Consider the following 17305-nt stretch of genomic DNA (forward strand, 5'->3'; position numbering starts at 1 on the left):
AAGGAATCAAAGAAATCTTCATATGATCTATAATAATGAAATAATAGAAGAAAAAGGCTGGGTGCAGTGGCTCATGCCTGTAATCCCAGTACTTTGAGAGGCTAAGGCAGGAGGATCACTTGAGGCCAGGAGTTCAAGACCAGCCTGGTCAAAATAAGGAGACCCTATCTCTACAGAAAATTTAAAAAAAAAAAAAAATTAGGCATGGTATCTTGAGCCTGTAGTTCCAGCTACTTGGGAGGCTGAAGTGGGAGGCTCACTTGAGCTCAGGAGTCAAAGGCAAAAAAAAAAAAAAAAAAAAAAGTCTCTTCATTATATTAAGGCTACAAATAAAATATGTAACCAGGATAAACATAGCAAGACACAAAGGGTTGCAATGATCAACAAAATTTCTCTTAGGTATTTAAATTTGCCTGTCCCCAAAAGAGCTATTTAGGGTTTTTGATTAACTATATCTATAAAACAAAATTGCTTCTCAGGGACTAGGTAGATGAGTGAAGTAATTCACTTAGGAATAGGGCAGTTCAATTTAGGAAAAGTCAACTATGTGCCATGACAAACACAAATTATCTTGGAAGCAGTCTGACCTGCCTCTAGTCAAATCCATCCAGTTTGGCCCATGGATCACTTTGGGAAGTGTATCCATTAGACAAAACTCTATGAAATCTCTAACTACATTTTACCTAAATAGTTTTTAAATGTAAGTGCTCTACAGTAGTTCAAAGAACTGCTTGAGGAAGATACAGATTTTCAGTGCCTTTCACTACATAAAATAATGGTTTCTCAAATAAATAACTGTTTATCATAGCAACAAAGCATCGTACAGTCTACAGATCATACTGGTTCAAAGTATGATCAGAAAATTAAATGACTAGCTACAATAAAGCCTGCAGTGGTGAGGTATCTAAGAGATGCATTTGTTTATAATAAAGCTAAATTTTAAAAGTTCAGTCTGCAATTAAATGCAAAATTGAATACAAAGGACCTTTCTGGAATATTAGAATGCACAGATTTTTTTTTTTTTTTTAAACCACAGATTTTTGAACCAGGAGGCAATGTCACAGGGCAAGCAAAGTGCCTTTAGTTCCTGACAATATGCTACCTAAAACAATGTCCATGACTTCAGTACTGCATCTCCTAAAGTTCTGGAGATAAAGGTCTTGAAGGGGAAGGAGGTAATTAATTAGAAATTTTAGCCAAACTCCAGTGACCTAAAAACAAAGCAAAACTGAGCAAAGCAAAAACAGAGTAGCCACAATTGGGAGGACATACGCAAGTGCAATTGCATTATCTTTAAGGCAAAAATCAACATAGGAAATAGGCTTGGTAATGGAATTAAAAATTTTGTACAGCAACATTATTTTTAACATTCAATGAACATGGCTACAGGCTAAATGCATGTCTGGTATGAAATAGACACTGAGCAATAAACCAGTAACTGTTAAGAAAATTACTGATTTTGCACCTCCCTGTAAGAAGGATGCTTTTGACTATTTGCTGAACACTTATTATATATATAGTAAGCAACAGGAGGGATTAAAAGAAAGTCATTTCCAGATCTCATGAAGTTTACAATCTAAGCAGGGAGATTAAAATGTGTGTCTCTACTAAAGATGAGAATCCCAACTATAAATCTCCATCAATCTCTATAACTCAAATAAATTATAACTGCAGTTTAGTAAAAGACTTGAAGATGTCAGATAATTGGGCAGGGGTGTTCATGGCTTCTTTTTAAAATTACACTTAATACTACTTAAATGAAGGACTGATGTGCCACGGGAAAGTAAGTTTCTATATTGGCTTCTTGGGGGCAGATACAGAAGTCAGAACAAGGTCAGGGGAAAACAGAGGACCTGGAGGGAACTCCTGCCCTCCACCCCCATTCCTGTCACTTTCTTTCTAACCTTTTTTATTGTGAAGCATCACACACAGAAAAGCACAAAAATGTAGAGTTCAGTGAATTATTACATATTTAATACAATTCAAGTCAAGAAACAAACCAACCCTAGAAATCTTCCTTTGCGTCCCTCTCAATCACTTCTCTCTCTCTCTCTCTCTCATTCTCCTGAAGGGAACTGCTATCCTGAATTATGACACGTTTTCCACCCAAGCATGCAATTCCTTAAATACTATTTTGCTTGTTTCCTAAATTTTATATACACTGAGTTATGTAGTTAATTTTTTGTGTCTGGCTTCTTTCACTCAATGTTATTTGTGAGAATCATCCATGCTGTTTTATGTAGCTATAGAAGTTCACTTGTTTTCACTGTATGAATACAGTAAAATTTACTTAGCCGTTCTATGGCTGACATGTGGATTGTTTCCAATTTTTTGGTTATTACAAATAATGCTGCTCTAGGCACTCTTGCACATGACTTGACGCACATGTGATTGTATTTGTTGCATATATAACTAGGAGTGACACTGCGGGGTCCAAGAGTGCTTACATTGTCACCTTTAGTAGGTAACATCAAACTGCCTTCCAAAGTGACCATACTAACACGTGCTCTCCAATAATGCGAGAGGGTTCTTTGTTGTTGCTGTGTATCCTCATCAACACTGGGAATAGTCAAGGTTTTTAATTTTAGCTATTCTGGTGGTGGGCACATAGTGCTCTTTCATTACTGTCTTCACTTTTTCACTTTTACTTTTCTGCTTTCTAATGAGTTGAGTGCCATAGTTCCTGGCAGGCCTGATCAACTCTTCGTCTTACTTCCATGTGTTTCGAGTTGCCCAGATAGGTGGAACATTATTATAATCCGAAGTAATAATTACCCAGTCTTTTGGTCAAATACCCTAGGGCACCCTGCAGGGAGAAACATTCAATTACAAAGAGATTTCTCCATTTTTAAGTTCTGATTTTTTGGGGCATGAGTCACATGGCCCATCTAACCCTCTGTCGAGTCTCACTTAATGCTTCTCCTTCTTCTAGCTCCTATTATAATTAAGGACAGTAGAATCATTTCTGACATATTCAAAGCATGTAATCATAGAGTAACCCTTCACCCCTATACCCCACCAATGATGCTGGCTACACCTACAACTTTTCCTACTCTCCTGTCTCTACAAATTCCTTGTTTCTTATTATTTTGGGAGTTGGCAGCTACAGTCTTTTTAAAACTTCTATCTGATTACTGTCTCCTTCTATCAGTCTGAAACACTCTTGACAAAAATCTTAACAGTAAATTTATACTTTCTTTTTCTTAAAACCTTCTCCCCAATTGTTCTACACTGTTAATCATTCAGGACTTCCATTCCCTTAGCAACTACAAACTCTCTGTTTCTCCGTCCATCTTTCTATTATTTATTTGATGCTTGATAAATGCAGCCTGTTTTCCATGCCGTCCTTTCGATCTGTAATAATATTATATTCCATAATCAAGTACTGGTCGGCCATCTTTGTCATGGCTTCTTCATTATGTTCTTCTTTGAGGAAGTGAATTTTGCATTCTATGGTAATCTGTCCTTATCCCATTGGTATCTACTGCTCAGAGCAGGCACTGAAGAAATGTTGTCAAGGATAATTTAATACAACATAGCTGGCAGAGTTAAGAAAAAGACCATTTAGGTTGGGTGCAGTGGCTCATGCCTGTAATCCCAGCACGTTGGGAGGCCAAGGTAGGCGGATCATTTGAGATCAGGAGTTCGAGACCAGTCTGGCTAACACTGCGAAACCCCATCTCTACTAAGAATACAAAAATTAGCCAGGCATGGTGGCAGGCGCCTGTAATCCCAGCTACTCGGGGGCTGAGGCTGAAGAATTGCTTGAACCCAGGTGGCAGAGGTTGCAGTGAGCTGAGATTGCGTCGTTGCACTCCAGCCTGAATGACAGAGCAAGACTCCATCTTAAAAAAAAAAAAAAAGGAGCTATATTACCAGGTAACTTCTTTCCAGTGTACAGACTGATACAACCACTTCTTGTTTTTGGGATTAAACTTAGACGTAATAATACAGGTAGATTTTCTGTGATGCAACGTACAGCAGATTTATATCTGGTTTAAGAACATCACTTGCATATGTGCTATATAATACGGGACTTTTAAAAAGAGTTTCAGGAGTATAAAGTGATTTGGCTTAACACGTTGATAGAAGGTAAGCTGCTATGTAATAATTTAATCTAAAAATCAGATTTTGCACCGGGTTTTATGTGGTTCCTAGCACTGGTAATAACTACTGGTATGGAATTATATATCATACAAGGATCCATGTCATAAATTTAAGAAAAGACTCATTATATTTAAATGATTCTACTTACCATCTTTATCATGCCCACTTTGGCACTGCCCGGGACAATGAAACACATGTGACTCGGCCTGTGCCCGGTGAAAACTGGGCAAATACAACTTGGTTGACAGTGCACTATAGTAACTACAGAAACTAAGATACATAATAAATGATCTCTTTTCAATTTAACATCCATGGTCCTCCAATCAATATTTGATCTACCTTTTTATTAGATCTCTAGCATTTCCTCTCTCTTAGGTGGCGCCCTTACCCTGTCCTACAGGTCGTGATCTCTGTGCCTGTTATTATATGCTCCTCTAACCTGAAAAGACGACTTCTCCACCTATCCACATTCACTAAGTCAAATCCACCTTCTGTTGTAAAGAAACCTTATCTGACCCGTTGCTGCTCACCTGACTTGCCCATCTCTTCATTCTCCTTCTACATGGATGTCAAAATGATTTCATCTGTAGAGCTTCCTCTGATAACAGCTGTATGTGGGGGATTCTGAGGCTATGGTAAGGGTCACCGAAAAAAGGTACTTGCCCCATATATAGGAAGTGAAGAGGTATTTGCCATCTCTATCTTGGCACTTTTTTTTTTTTTTTGAGATGGAGTTTTGCTCTTGTTGCCCATGCTGGAGTGCAATGGCACAATGTCGACTCACTGCAACCTCTGCCTCCCGGGTTCAAGCAATTCTCCTGCCTCAGCCTCAGAAGTAGCTGGAATTAGAGGCATGCGCCACCACACCCGGCTGATTTTGTATTTTTGAGACGAGGTTTCTTCATGTTGGTCAGGCTGATCTTGAACTCCCAACCTCAAGTGATCCGCCTGCCTTGGCCTCCCAAAGTGCTGGGATTACAGGCGTGAAACACTGTGCCTGGATATCTTGGCACTTTTTAAAAAACATATTGGCAATAATTTCTCTTATACTTTTGCATCTTTCAAAAGATCTAACAGAATGTCAAGTACATGGCAGATCTCAATCTCAATATAAATGTATTAATATTACCAAATCAAGTCACTTCAAATTCAAATCTTTCCATAATAAACATCAAACATTTTTATTAATACTATTGAGGTACAATTACATACCATAAAATTCACTCATTTTAAGTATAATTCGATGATTTTTTTATACCAATCATAAATCCTTGAACCCAGTAAATTATTAACTGGAGGTACAGAAATAGCCAAATTAAGAAAACTACATGCACAGAAGTTAATTGACATAAAATATCTTACTATTATTGGTGCTGTTGCCATTGAAAGACCCAGAAGAACTATTACTGTCTTTCTCCTTATCTTGATTTTCAAAGTCCATATTAAGGGACCTGTGGAAAAAAATTTTGTAGTTAAGTTGTAGTTTTGCTTACAAAAGAAGCAGGTCAGAAAAGTCATAATATGACAATATTTTTAAATGCCAAGGAATTAGGAAAGAAAAGAAGGTCTCTTTTGAACAACTCTGAAAAATAGCTCTTGACACATTTTAAAAAACAATCTTCAGTCCTTCCAATGTGTCAGTTCAAGAGTTTTCCTGACTGCAGATGAAAGCATTCCAAGGCAGCTGAACCTTCCACTCCTATCTCTGAGCATATAATATCCTTAATTACTTACTTATGATAAAAACCTAGAAGGAGAAATGTCAAAGGGCAAGCACATTTTGAGACTTTTACATACCACACAACTGTCTGCAAAAAGGCTGCATCAATTTACTCTCTCATCAGTGTATGAGAGCCCTCATTTCCCTATACCCTGTCAGCTGCAATTCAACAACAAAACAAATTTGAGCTGTTCTAGGTACTGGAGGGATAATAAATAGCAAACACATGACTGGATCTTATATTCAAGGGGGGAGACATAATAGACCAGAAAAATAAGTTCAATACATAGTGTGTTAATGGCAGGTGCTAAGGAGGAAAAGTAGGAAATGCAGGACTTAGGGTTTGAAATTTTAGACAGGATGGACAGGAAGGCCTCAGCGACAATGACTTCAGAGTCGAGACCTGAAGGAAGTAGTCACTGTCAATCTGGGGAACTAAAAATGGCATGTCACATTGTTCCTTAACCAGTGAACAATGTTGTGTACAAAAGCTTGCTCATTTATTTCTTTTTTTGTGAACTATGTATCCAAGTCCTTAGCTAATTTTCCACTAGTGTTTTCCTGTAAAGAAGGGGTTTGTGGGCCGGGCGCAGTGGCTCATGCCTCTAATCCCACCACTTTGGGAGCCTGAAGTGGGTGGATCACAAGTTCAGAAGATAGAGACCATCCTGGCCAACATGGTGAAACCCTGTCTCTACTAAAAATACATAAATTAGCTGGGCATGGTGGTGCACGCCTGTAGTTCCAGCTACTTGGGAGGCTGAGGCAGGAGAATTGCTTGACCCTGGAAGGCGGAGGTTGCAGTGTGCCGAGATTGTGCCACTGCACTCTAGCCTGGCGACAGAGCGAGACTCTGTCTCAAAAAAAAAGGCGAGGGAGGGGTTGTGTTTGTTTGTCCAAAAGAACTTTCTGTTATGATGGTCTTTATCTGCACTGACAAGTGCTGTGGACATTAGCCACATTATGTGCTCACTGAAATGTGGCTGGTAGGACAGAGGAACTGACTTCTAAAACTACACAACTTTTAGATAAAAACACATGGTCAATCTTTGTGACCTTGGATTTGGAGTGGATTCTTAGATATGATGCCAAAAACACGAGTAAAAAACAGAGAAAAACTTAAAAACTTATGTGCTTCAAAGGATACTATCAAAAAAGTCAAAAGACAACCCATAGGATGGGAGAAAATCTTTGCAAATCATATATCTGATAAAGGACTTGTGTCTAGGATATATAAAGAACTCTTACACCTCAATAATAAGAAGGACAACCTGATTTTAAAATGAACAAAGGATCTGAAGAGACATTTCTTCAAAGAAGACACACAAATAGCCAATGAGGCCATGAAAAGATGTTCAACACCGTCAGTCATCAGGGAAATACAAATCAAAACCATGAGAAACTGGCTGGGAGCAGTGTGCTCATCATGCCTGGAATCCCAGCACTTTGCGGCTGAGGCAAGAAGAGGATCACTTGAGACCCCTGTGGGCAACACAGTGAGACCTTATCTCTATAAAAAATAAAAGAATTAGCTGAGTGTGGTGGCATGTGCCTACAGTCTCAGCTACTCAGGATCCTGAGGTAGGAGATCACTCGAGCCCAGGAAGTGAAGGCTGATGGCGGCACTGCACTCCAGCCTGAGCAACAAAGTGAGACACTGTCTCCTGAAAACAAACAAAACAAAACAAAAAAAAAAACTACCATGAGAAACCACTTCCCACATAGCAAGATGGCTATAGTAAAAAAGTCAGATAACTAACTGTTGGCAAGGACACAAGGATGTAAAACTGGAACCTTCATACACTACTAGTGGGAACGTGAACTGGTGCAGATACTCTGGAAAACAGAATCTAACCACGTTGACACCCTGACCTAAGAATTCCAATCTCCAGAACTCTGAAAAAACACATTTGTTGTTTAAGCCCCAGTCTATGGGTATTTCATGGCAGCCTGGGCTAATGCAGATCAGATTTCATACTTGAATCCTTTTACATGTATTGAAATTTGTTTCAAGTCCCCATATATGGTATGTATTAGTAAATATTCCACATACACTTGAGAACAGCATGTGTTCTGTTGTTGGATGAAATGTTCTATAAATGCCAATTAGGTCAAATTGATTAAGAGTATTGTTGAAATCCACTGTATCTTTGATTTTCTGCCTACTTATTCTATCAATTATTGAGAGTGGTACTGAAATCTTCAGCTATATTTGTGGATTTATTTCTCCTTGGAGTTCTCTCAGTTTTTGCTTCATGTATTTTGAAGATCTTTTATTAGATATATAAACATTTATGATTGTTATATTCTCTTTCTTAATTGACCTCTGTCATTACCAAATAACCTTCTTGTCTGTGGCAGTATTCTTTACTCTGAAAGCTGCTTTGTCTTATATTAATACAGCCATTCCAGCTTTCTGTAGATGAGTATAAGCAGTGTGTATCTTTTCCCAACCTTTTACTTAAAAAAAATTTTTTTAAAAAATTTTAACCACTAGACAACAGAGATTAACCTTTTTTGGCTTTATATTTATAGTGTGCTTCTTGTAAGCAGCATATATTTGGGTCTTGCTTTTTTATTCAATCTCACAAATGCTGTTTTACTTATTTTTACTTTTTTTAGACAGAGTCTCACTCTGTCACCCAGGCTGGAGTGCAACGGCATAGTCTTGGCTCACTGCAAGCTCCGCCTCCCGGGTTCAAGCAATTCTCCTGCCTCAGCCTCCCAAGTAGCTGGGACTACAGGCGCATGCTACCATACCCCACTAATTTTTATATTTTTAGTAGAGACGGGGTCTCACTATGTTCGCCAGGCTGGTCTTGAACTCCTGACCTCATGATTCGCCTGCCTTGGCCTCCCAAAGTGCTGGGATTAGAGGTGTGAGCCACCACACCTGGACAACTGCTGTTTTAAAGAGGTGTGTAGACCAATTTCATTGAATGTGATTAGTGATACAATTAGGTTTGAGACTATCATTTTCAAACCTCAAAATAGTTTAAGACTGTTTCCTACTTGTCTTATTTCCCCCTTAACCTGACTTCGTTTGGATTAATATAGTATTTTTTATGATCCAATTTGATCTCCTTTGTTGTCCTATGAGCTCTAACTCTTTGCTCTTTAATTTTAGTGGCTGCTGTAGAGTTTATAGTATACATCTTTGACACAGTCTACCTTCCAGTTACAATGTAACATTCATGTATAGTATAAACAGCTTACAATAGTTTATATTTCCTTCCCTCAACCTTTGTGCTACTGTGGCCATGCATTTAACTGTTACATGTTATCTTATAAACCTCACAATATATTATTTTTATGTCATCAATTTTCATTCATTCATTCATTCATTCATTCATTCATTCATTCATTGTCTCACTATGTTGCCCAGGCTGGTCTCAAACATCTGGGCTTGAGCAATCAATCCTGTTTCAACCTGCCAAGTAGCTGGGATTACAGGCACACACCACTGTGCCCAGCTCCAGTCAATTATCTTTTACACAGCTGTAAATAAGAAAAAAACTTTTACTGATGCATTTTCATTTCTGGTGATCTTAACTCCCTTGGGTAAATACAGATTGACAGCTGGTACCATTTTCGCTCTGCTCAAAAGACTTCCTTTAACATTTTTTTAGTGTAAGATGGCTGGTGATGTGATGAATTCTTTCAGGTAGTGTATGGTGTGTCAGAAAACATCTTCACTTTGCCTTCATTTTTAAAAGATATTTTAGCTATAGAATTTTACAGTGAGTTTTTTCTTCCTGTACGTTAAAGCTACTGTTAACACTGACTTTTCACTTGTATTTTCAAATCTGACATCATCCTCATCTTTTCTCCTCTATACCTAACACGCTTTTTTGCCCCCTCTGGCTGCCTTGAGGATTTTCTTTCACAGCTCATTTTGAGCTACTGATTATGTATCTTGGTGTAGTTTTCTTCATGTTTTTTGTGCTTGGGGTTCATTAAGCTTTTTGAATCTGCAGATTATAATTATCATCAAATTTAGAAAAAACCTGGCCATTATTTCTTCATGTATTATTCTGTCCCTCCCTTTCTTCTCCTCCTTCAGGGACTCAATTACCCACATAGTAGGCCACTGGAGGTTTCTCTCTAATGTTCAATGATTTCTCCATTATGCTCTTTTCATGTTTAAAAAATTATTCTTTTCTGTACTTCATTTTGGATAATTTCTACTGCTGTGCCTTCAAGTTCACTAATCTTTTCTTCTGCAATGTCTAATTGCTGTTATTCCCATCCAGTGTATTTTTCATCTCAGACATTGGTGTCTTGATTTCTGAAAGTTTGATTTGGTTCTTCTTTATAATTTCCACGTATTGGCCAGGCGCAGTGGTTCATGACTGTAATCCCAGCACTTTGGGAGGCTGAGGTGGGTGGATCTCTCAAGGCCAGGAGTTCGAAACCAGCCTGGCCAACATGGTGAAACCCCATCTCTACTGAAAATACAAAAATTAGCCAGGCGTGGTGGCCCACACCCATAGTCCCAGCTACTTGGGAGGCCGGAGAATCGCTTGAACCCAGGAGGTGGAGGTTGCAGTGAGATCACGCCACTGCACTCCAGCCTGGATGACAGAGCAACTCTGTCTCAAAAAATAAAATAAAATAAAAATAACCTCCATGTATCTAACTTTTTGTATATATGGAATACCAGTATATCTGTTTTGATGTTATGCTAACATCTGTGTCAGTTCTGGGTCAGTTTTGATTGACGGATTATTTTCCTTATCCTGGGTCATGTTTTCCTTCTTTTTTGCCTGTCTGATCATCTCTGCATGCATGCTAGGCATTGTGAATTTTACCTTATCTAAATATTTTTTATTCCTATTAATTTTGAGCTTTGATCAGGGATGCTGTTAGATACCTGGCTTTAATTGATTTTTGTTTCCATGATTTGTTAGGAGGGTCTGAAGCAGTGCTCAGTCTAGGGTAATTATTCTCTATCACTGAGGCAAGATCTCAGTACTCTACCCAATGCCAAATGAATTGTAAGTTTTTCCAATCAGGCTTTTGGAAACAGGTACTCTCCCTTCTAATCCTTTCACATTATTCTTTCCTCCACCTTAGGTGATTTCCACATATGCATATACTAATTAATACTGTGATGAGGCTGAGTGCGGTGGTTCATGCCTGTAATCCCAGCACTTTGAGAGGCCGAGGCGGGCAAATCACAAGGTCAGGAGTTCGAGACCAGCCTGGCCAACATGGTGAAACCCTGTCTCTACTAAAAATACAAAAATTAGCCAGGCGTGATGGTGGGTACCTGTAATCCTAGCTACTCGAGAGGCTGAGGCAGGAGAACTGCTTGAACCTGGGAGGCGGAGGTTGCAGTGAGGCAAGATTGTGCCACTGCACTCCAGCCTGGGTGACACAGTGAGACTCCAACTCAAAACAAACAAACAAACAACAAACAAAAAAAAACTGTGATGAATGTTCAAGGAGTCTGTGTAGATCTCTGTGTTTTCTCATTTTGCAGCTCACTTTTCTTTTGTACTCTGTTCTATTACCTCTAGCTGCCTCTAGCCATCTCTTGGACTCTCAGTTCCCTCTCTTCAACTTAGGAAATCTTTCTCTCTGCACCATGACTGGAAACTATCTTAAGACAGTATGATAGGAAAACTATTCCTCAACTCTCAGGAATACTGTCCTTTGCTGTCTGATGAAAAATATCTTGAAAACTGCTGTGTCATGAGGTTTACATGTTTTTTATTGTTTTTAAAGTTGCTTCAGGTGGGATGGTAATTCAGTCTCTGTTCCTCTATCTTGGCTGGAAGTACAAGTGGCTCTAGGTAGTTCTTTTAAATAGGTCCTGAACTGGGCAGATTTTTAAGTGAAGGAAAAGGCCTTTTAAAATTTGTTCATGTCTTTTTTTTTTTTTTTTTTTGAGACAGTCTCGCTCTGTCCCCCAGGCTGGAGTGCAGTGGCACGATCTCGGATCACTGCAAGCTCCGTCTCCTGGGTTCAGGCCATTCTCCTGCCTCAGCCTCCCGAGTAGCTGGGACTATAGGCGCCCGCCACCGCACCCGGCTAATTTTTTTTTTTTTTTGTATTTTTAGTAGAGACGGGGTTTCACCGTGGTCTCGATCTCCTGACCTTGTGATCCACCCGCCTCGGCCTCCCAAAGTGCTGGGATTACAGGCGTGAGCCACCGCGCCCGGCCATTTGTTCATGTCTTTAAAAGTCCCTGGGGGTACGAAACATTGATGAATTTTATCCCTTTCTTTAGGAAAGGAGAGGATCCTAGAATGAAGAGGTAGGTCATAATTCTTCCTGGAAGAAACTTAACCAAACGATTGGGCTCAGGTCACACTGATCACGCTCTTAACTTTGTAGTTTCCCACGTCTATGACTCAAAACTTCTTGCTGGATTCCAAAGACTTGCCCCTCTACTAACAGCCTGACTCAAGCTGCCACTCTTGTTTCCTGTACTTTCAGGCACTGTCTAAAACTCCCTTATCTGTTACTGGTACTGAGGAAGCCTCAATTAAAATGGGAGGTCTGGGTAGGATAATCTATGGAGTAGGGACTGGTTAGTTACATGTCACCCTGTGACATATAAATTTGGCCAACGAACTGTTTAACAAACTGTTCCACTGGAGGGCAGCCCCAGTGGGTGACAGTTCCCCAGCAGGACCAAAACACGATGACTTTTAGATGTGGTGGATTCCCTGAAACATGGTTAAGACTCCTTCTGAAATATGGTCAGGGGTCTGACATGTTGGCTTTCCTTTGGGTTTTTTTATTTTTAAAAAGCCTTGGATTTTAGATGATTCATATATAGTATTTGAGACATTATATTTATTAGCAGAGATTAAAACATACACTTACTGCTCATACCTCAGTCACCCTTAGAGGAATAGCTATGGCAACTGGCTCCTGAAAAACTTTTTCCTATTAATTTTAATTAGTTCCACAACAAACTAGATGTAATATTTTGCATGTATTTCCCCTGCCAAGGCACCTGTGGTAGATTCTAGTACATGGTTTCACTTCTATGATCTTTTAAGCTTTAATTCATGTTTTCGCACAGCAGAGCTAACAATGTGCAGGGACCTAAACTCTAGGATTGGTGATGCATTTAATGGGAACGTCTCTGCAGTCAATGGAACGTGAAGACTGCTCCTTCCCTGTGGGCATGCTTTGGAAAGAATGTATTAATTTAAACTAAGTTTTTCAAATTCACTTATGAATGGAGTAACAATAACTACACTTGTTATGTTCTGTTTCACAGAATCTGGTGACAGCAGGTTAAATTTGCAGGAATTTTTATCTACATCTCTACTCTTGGGGCTATACAGACTGCCAGCTTCTCTTACTTTTTCTGTTGGCATTATATCACTATTCTGGATTGGAAGGTTGCCAGTCATCTCTTTGGTTTAACCCTAGGCACAGCTGCTACAGAGCCTCTCCCATGAGACTGGATGAATGAGAATAGGTGCTGAGAACCCCCCGCGGGACAGGATGAAGGGTTATAATAACTCTATTTCAATTTGTTATTAATTGAGAACTATTTATAACTCCATCCTGGATGTTTTAAGGCAAGATTTCCCCGTTTTTTCAAATACAGCTGCTCCCTGACTTACGATGGGGTTATATCCCAATGAACCCAGGCAAGCTGAAAATCTCGAGTTCAAAATGCATTTAATATTCATACATCTAACCTACTGAACATCATAGTTCAGCCCAGCCTACCTTAAACGTGCTCAGAACACATACATTAGCATACAGTTGGGCAAAATCATCTAACACAAAGGCCTGTTTTGTAATATAGTGCTGAATATTTCCAGTTACTTACTGAATACTGTACACTGAGAGTGAAAAACAGAATGGTTGTATGTGTACTTGAAGTACGGTTTCTACTGAAATCATACTGCCTTTGTACCATCATAACGTGGAAAAATCTTAAGTCAAACCATCATTAAGTCAAACCATTGGTAAGTTGGGGACCTTCTGTAGCAGAAAGTAGTGGTCAACTTCGAACCAGTTTTAGCTGGTCCATTTTTTTAGCATCTAACTGACAAGAACTGTAGCAGGGGCAGGAAAGCCTTAGGCAGGAATGAGGTACTATCAGATGGTGGGGGAGGGTGGAGGAGTGGTAGGGAGAGCAAGCATTCTTCTTAGTTCTCTGTGTAATCAGAAAACCTTGAATTTCTTGCTGCCTCAAATAAGCTTAGCTAAAATCAAGCCTTGTTTGGTTGTTAGAAGCAGACCATGGGTCACCACTGCACAAAACAGAAATGGGGCTAAATGAATTAGTAGGGCCTTACCTATTAGCTCAAGCTGGGAAGATTAATATCTTCCAGTTTTATAAAACAAGATTAAAGGGCCTGGGCTCAGCAGATCCCATGCCACTATGACTGGGGTCTGGTAATGTTACTCACACTGCACAGCTGACAGCAAACTTAAGCTATTTAAATAAAGTCTTTGCAGAAGACTCTGCTTCCAGAGCTATGCAGGACTATTTTCAATTACAGACCTTTAACTTAGCTTATTTGGTAATTTAGTAAGTGCATAGACATCAGATTGCTAGGCTGGACCGAGAACAGTTTGTTACATCTTCATAGAAGACTACTCTTCATTCTCTTCCATCCTGACCTGCCTTCACAATCTTGTTATTGCTATACAGTAACATATAATATGATGTTAATATAATGTTATAAATATACACTCCATCCAAATTGTATCCTGGATATTTGCAAGTCTAGGTACTGAAATCAATGTTTACGTCAGGTGCGGTGGCTCATGCCTGTAATCCTAGCACTTTAGAAGGCTGAGGTTGGTGGATCACCTGAGGTTAGAAGTTCGAGACCAGCCTGGCCAACATGGCGAAACCCTGTCTCTACTAAAAATACAAAAGTTAGCTGGGCCTGGTGGCGCACACCTGTAATCCCAGCTACTCAGGAGGCTGAGGCAAGAGAACTGCTTGAACCTGGGAGGTGGAGGTTGCAGTAAGCTGAGATCACACCACTTCACTCCAGCCTGGGCAAAAGAACGAAACTTGGTCTCAAAACAAAAAACAAAACAAAAAAAAGAAATCAATGATTAAATGATCAGCAGGACTTGAGCTATGGCTTTTTCATCAGAGACAACCATTTACCATCACAGAAAAAAAATCCATCTAAATTATAGCATATTATATGCTTTTTTTTTTGTCTTTTCATCAACTATGACTCAACAGGAGGTAGTTATGGGTCAAGGTGTAGGAGGTAAACAAATGTCCAATTATTGATACTTACATAGAACCTACACTAAGACAGACAGACTAAGAATCTGGGGAGGAAGAGACAGTCTCGGACTCAGCAGCTGACAGTCCAGAGGGTTAAAGTGATAATAGTTGAGCTTGATTGAGCTCATACCGTCAGGCATTATGTTAGGTGCTTTACAGGCAAGGTTTCTTTTGATTCATAGAAAAACTCCATGAGTGGGGTGACCACAAATCCCAACTTATGCCTGCTGCCCTGGCAAAATTATGAAGGAAACAAAAATATTTCACCCAAAAATATACTTCTTTGACATATTTCAGATGGCTTTCACAAGGGCTGGAAATACAAGAATAGCTGAGAGAAGCTGTGTGGGGCAGATTTGCATCTGTAGAGAAAACATACACCGATGCGGCTGAGGCATTTATCTGAGGCCCTACCTTGTCCAGACATAGGAAAGATTGAGAGTCTGACACCTTAGAAGGTCAGAAAGAAACATATTCCATCTATTCTCTCTCAGGGCTGTGACCTGTGAGGTTGCATCTAGATACATGACAGGACCACCTGTGCTTGCTGGGCCTCCTCTTCTCTCTCCCATAACCTGTCTCACCACCATAACCTGATTGACCACCATAATCTGTCTTGCCACACTCCAAGCCCTCATTCTTTTTTTTTTTTTTGAGACGGAGTCTCGCTCTGTCACCCAGGCTGGAGTGCAGTGGCCGGATCTCAGCTCACTGCAAGCTCCGCCTCCCGGGTTCACGCCATTCTCCTGCCTCAGCCTCCCGAGTAGCTGGGACTACAGGCGCCTGCCACCTCGCCCGGCTAAGTTTTTGTATTTTTAGTAGAGACAGGGTTTCACTGTGTTACCCAGGATGGTCTCGATCTCCTGACCTCGTGATCCGCCCGTCTCGGCCTCCCAAAGTGCTGGGATTACAGGCTTGAGCCACCGCGCCCGGCCTCAAGCCCTCATTCTTGCTGTAACCTCAAGGTGGTATAAAAGCATCAGCCATCTGGCCATTTTTTTGTTTTGAGATCTTATATTTTGTAAGACTTTTGTGCACATTAACAAATCTGTGTGCCTCTTCTATTAATCTGCTATTTGTCAGTTGATTTTTCAGCAAGGATTCAGAGGGCACACAGGAAGTTTTCCCTTGGCCCTGTTACACAACTAATGGGCTCACTGCTTGATGCGCTACACCTTTCCACATCAGTACATACTGCTTTTTCCATAAAAACAAACCAAAAAACCTATTTCTCCCCAAGTAAACTTGATCTGGTATCATTTTTAGATGAGCTGCACATATGCCATCTTACTACAGAGAAATATTAAGACCAAGAGCCTTTACAGGTGAATGATACGGTTTAGCCTTGAACTGGGTAAGGTCCAGATGGCCACTGACCCTGTCAGCTAATTAGTGTCAGATAGAATGACAACTCATCAACATTCTTCAACTTTCAATTGGGTGTAAGTATAAATTCCAGTTTGGTGTTTTGGTCACTTTGATGTACATTTCACATGAAGTTTATTACAGACACTTTATCAAGAAGTAGGTTAATACTCTGTGAGTGCCTTAATAAGGTTTTAGTGTGGCTGAGGTAGAGATCTGGTTATATTTGACGTAAATTTGTTTCAGGGTAGAATTCAGTTGCAAAGAACAGAACTTTAGGAAATCAGCTACTCATTTCTTTATGTCCTAGAGTGGATTAAAAAGGATTTTCTGAGGAAGATTCTAGGCCTGCCCTTGGGAACTTCTACCGCCTGCCTCAGGACAAGGGGAAACATGGGCTTCTATTTAGGTATTGTTAGGTTCCTTGGTTCTGATAAAAATACGAATGCACCATGAGTGCTGTTAAGACAACTAGGTCTGTATTTAGCTGGCAACAGAGTACATTTCTGGGCTGCTGCTGTGTGTGTGTGTGTGTGTGTGTGTGTGTGTGTATATATATATATATTTTTTTTTTTTTTTTTGAGATGTAGTCTCACTCAGTTTGTGGCCCAGGTTGGAGTGCAGTGGCGCAATCTCGGCTCACTGCAACCTTTGCCTCCCAGTTCAAGCGATTCTCCTGCCTCAGCCTCCTGAGTAGCTGGGATTACAGGCATGCACCAACACGCCTGGCTAATTTTTGTATTTTGGGTACAGATAGAGTTTCACCATGTTGGCCAGGCTGGTCTTGAACTCCAGATCTCACATGATCCTCCCACCTTGGCCTCCAAAAGTGCTGGGATTACAGGCGTGAGCCACTGTGCCTGGTCTGCTACCAATAT

General features: G+C 40.1%; 2 protein-coding genes across 2 annotated transcripts in view; both read right to left on the minus strand.

Moving 5' to 3' along the window:
* The window catches only part of POP5 (POP5 homolog, ribonuclease P/MRP subunit), a 250079-nt gene that overhangs the window by 215038 nt on the left and 17736 nt on the right, over positions 1 to 17305 (minus strand). The gene's annotated exons all lie outside the window — the stretch shown is intronic.
* SPPL3 (signal peptide peptidase like 3) overlaps positions 1 to 17305 on the minus strand; it is a 144919-nt gene that overhangs the window by 22180 nt on the left and 105434 nt on the right. Inside the window, exon 3 of the mRNA XM_050748082.1 lies at positions 5470 to 5558. Coding sequence (XP_050604039.1) covers positions 5470 to 5558 — 89 coding nt within the window. The remainder of the gene's footprint in view (positions 1 to 5469; positions 5559 to 17305) is intronic.

Source organism: Macaca thibetana, chromosome 11 (genome assembly GCF_024542745.1).
Source record: "Macaca thibetana thibetana isolate TM-01 chromosome 11, ASM2454274v1, whole genome shotgun sequence".
In the NCBI taxonomy this organism is placed as follows: domain Eukaryota; kingdom Metazoa; phylum Chordata; class Mammalia; order Primates; family Cercopithecidae; genus Macaca; species Macaca thibetana.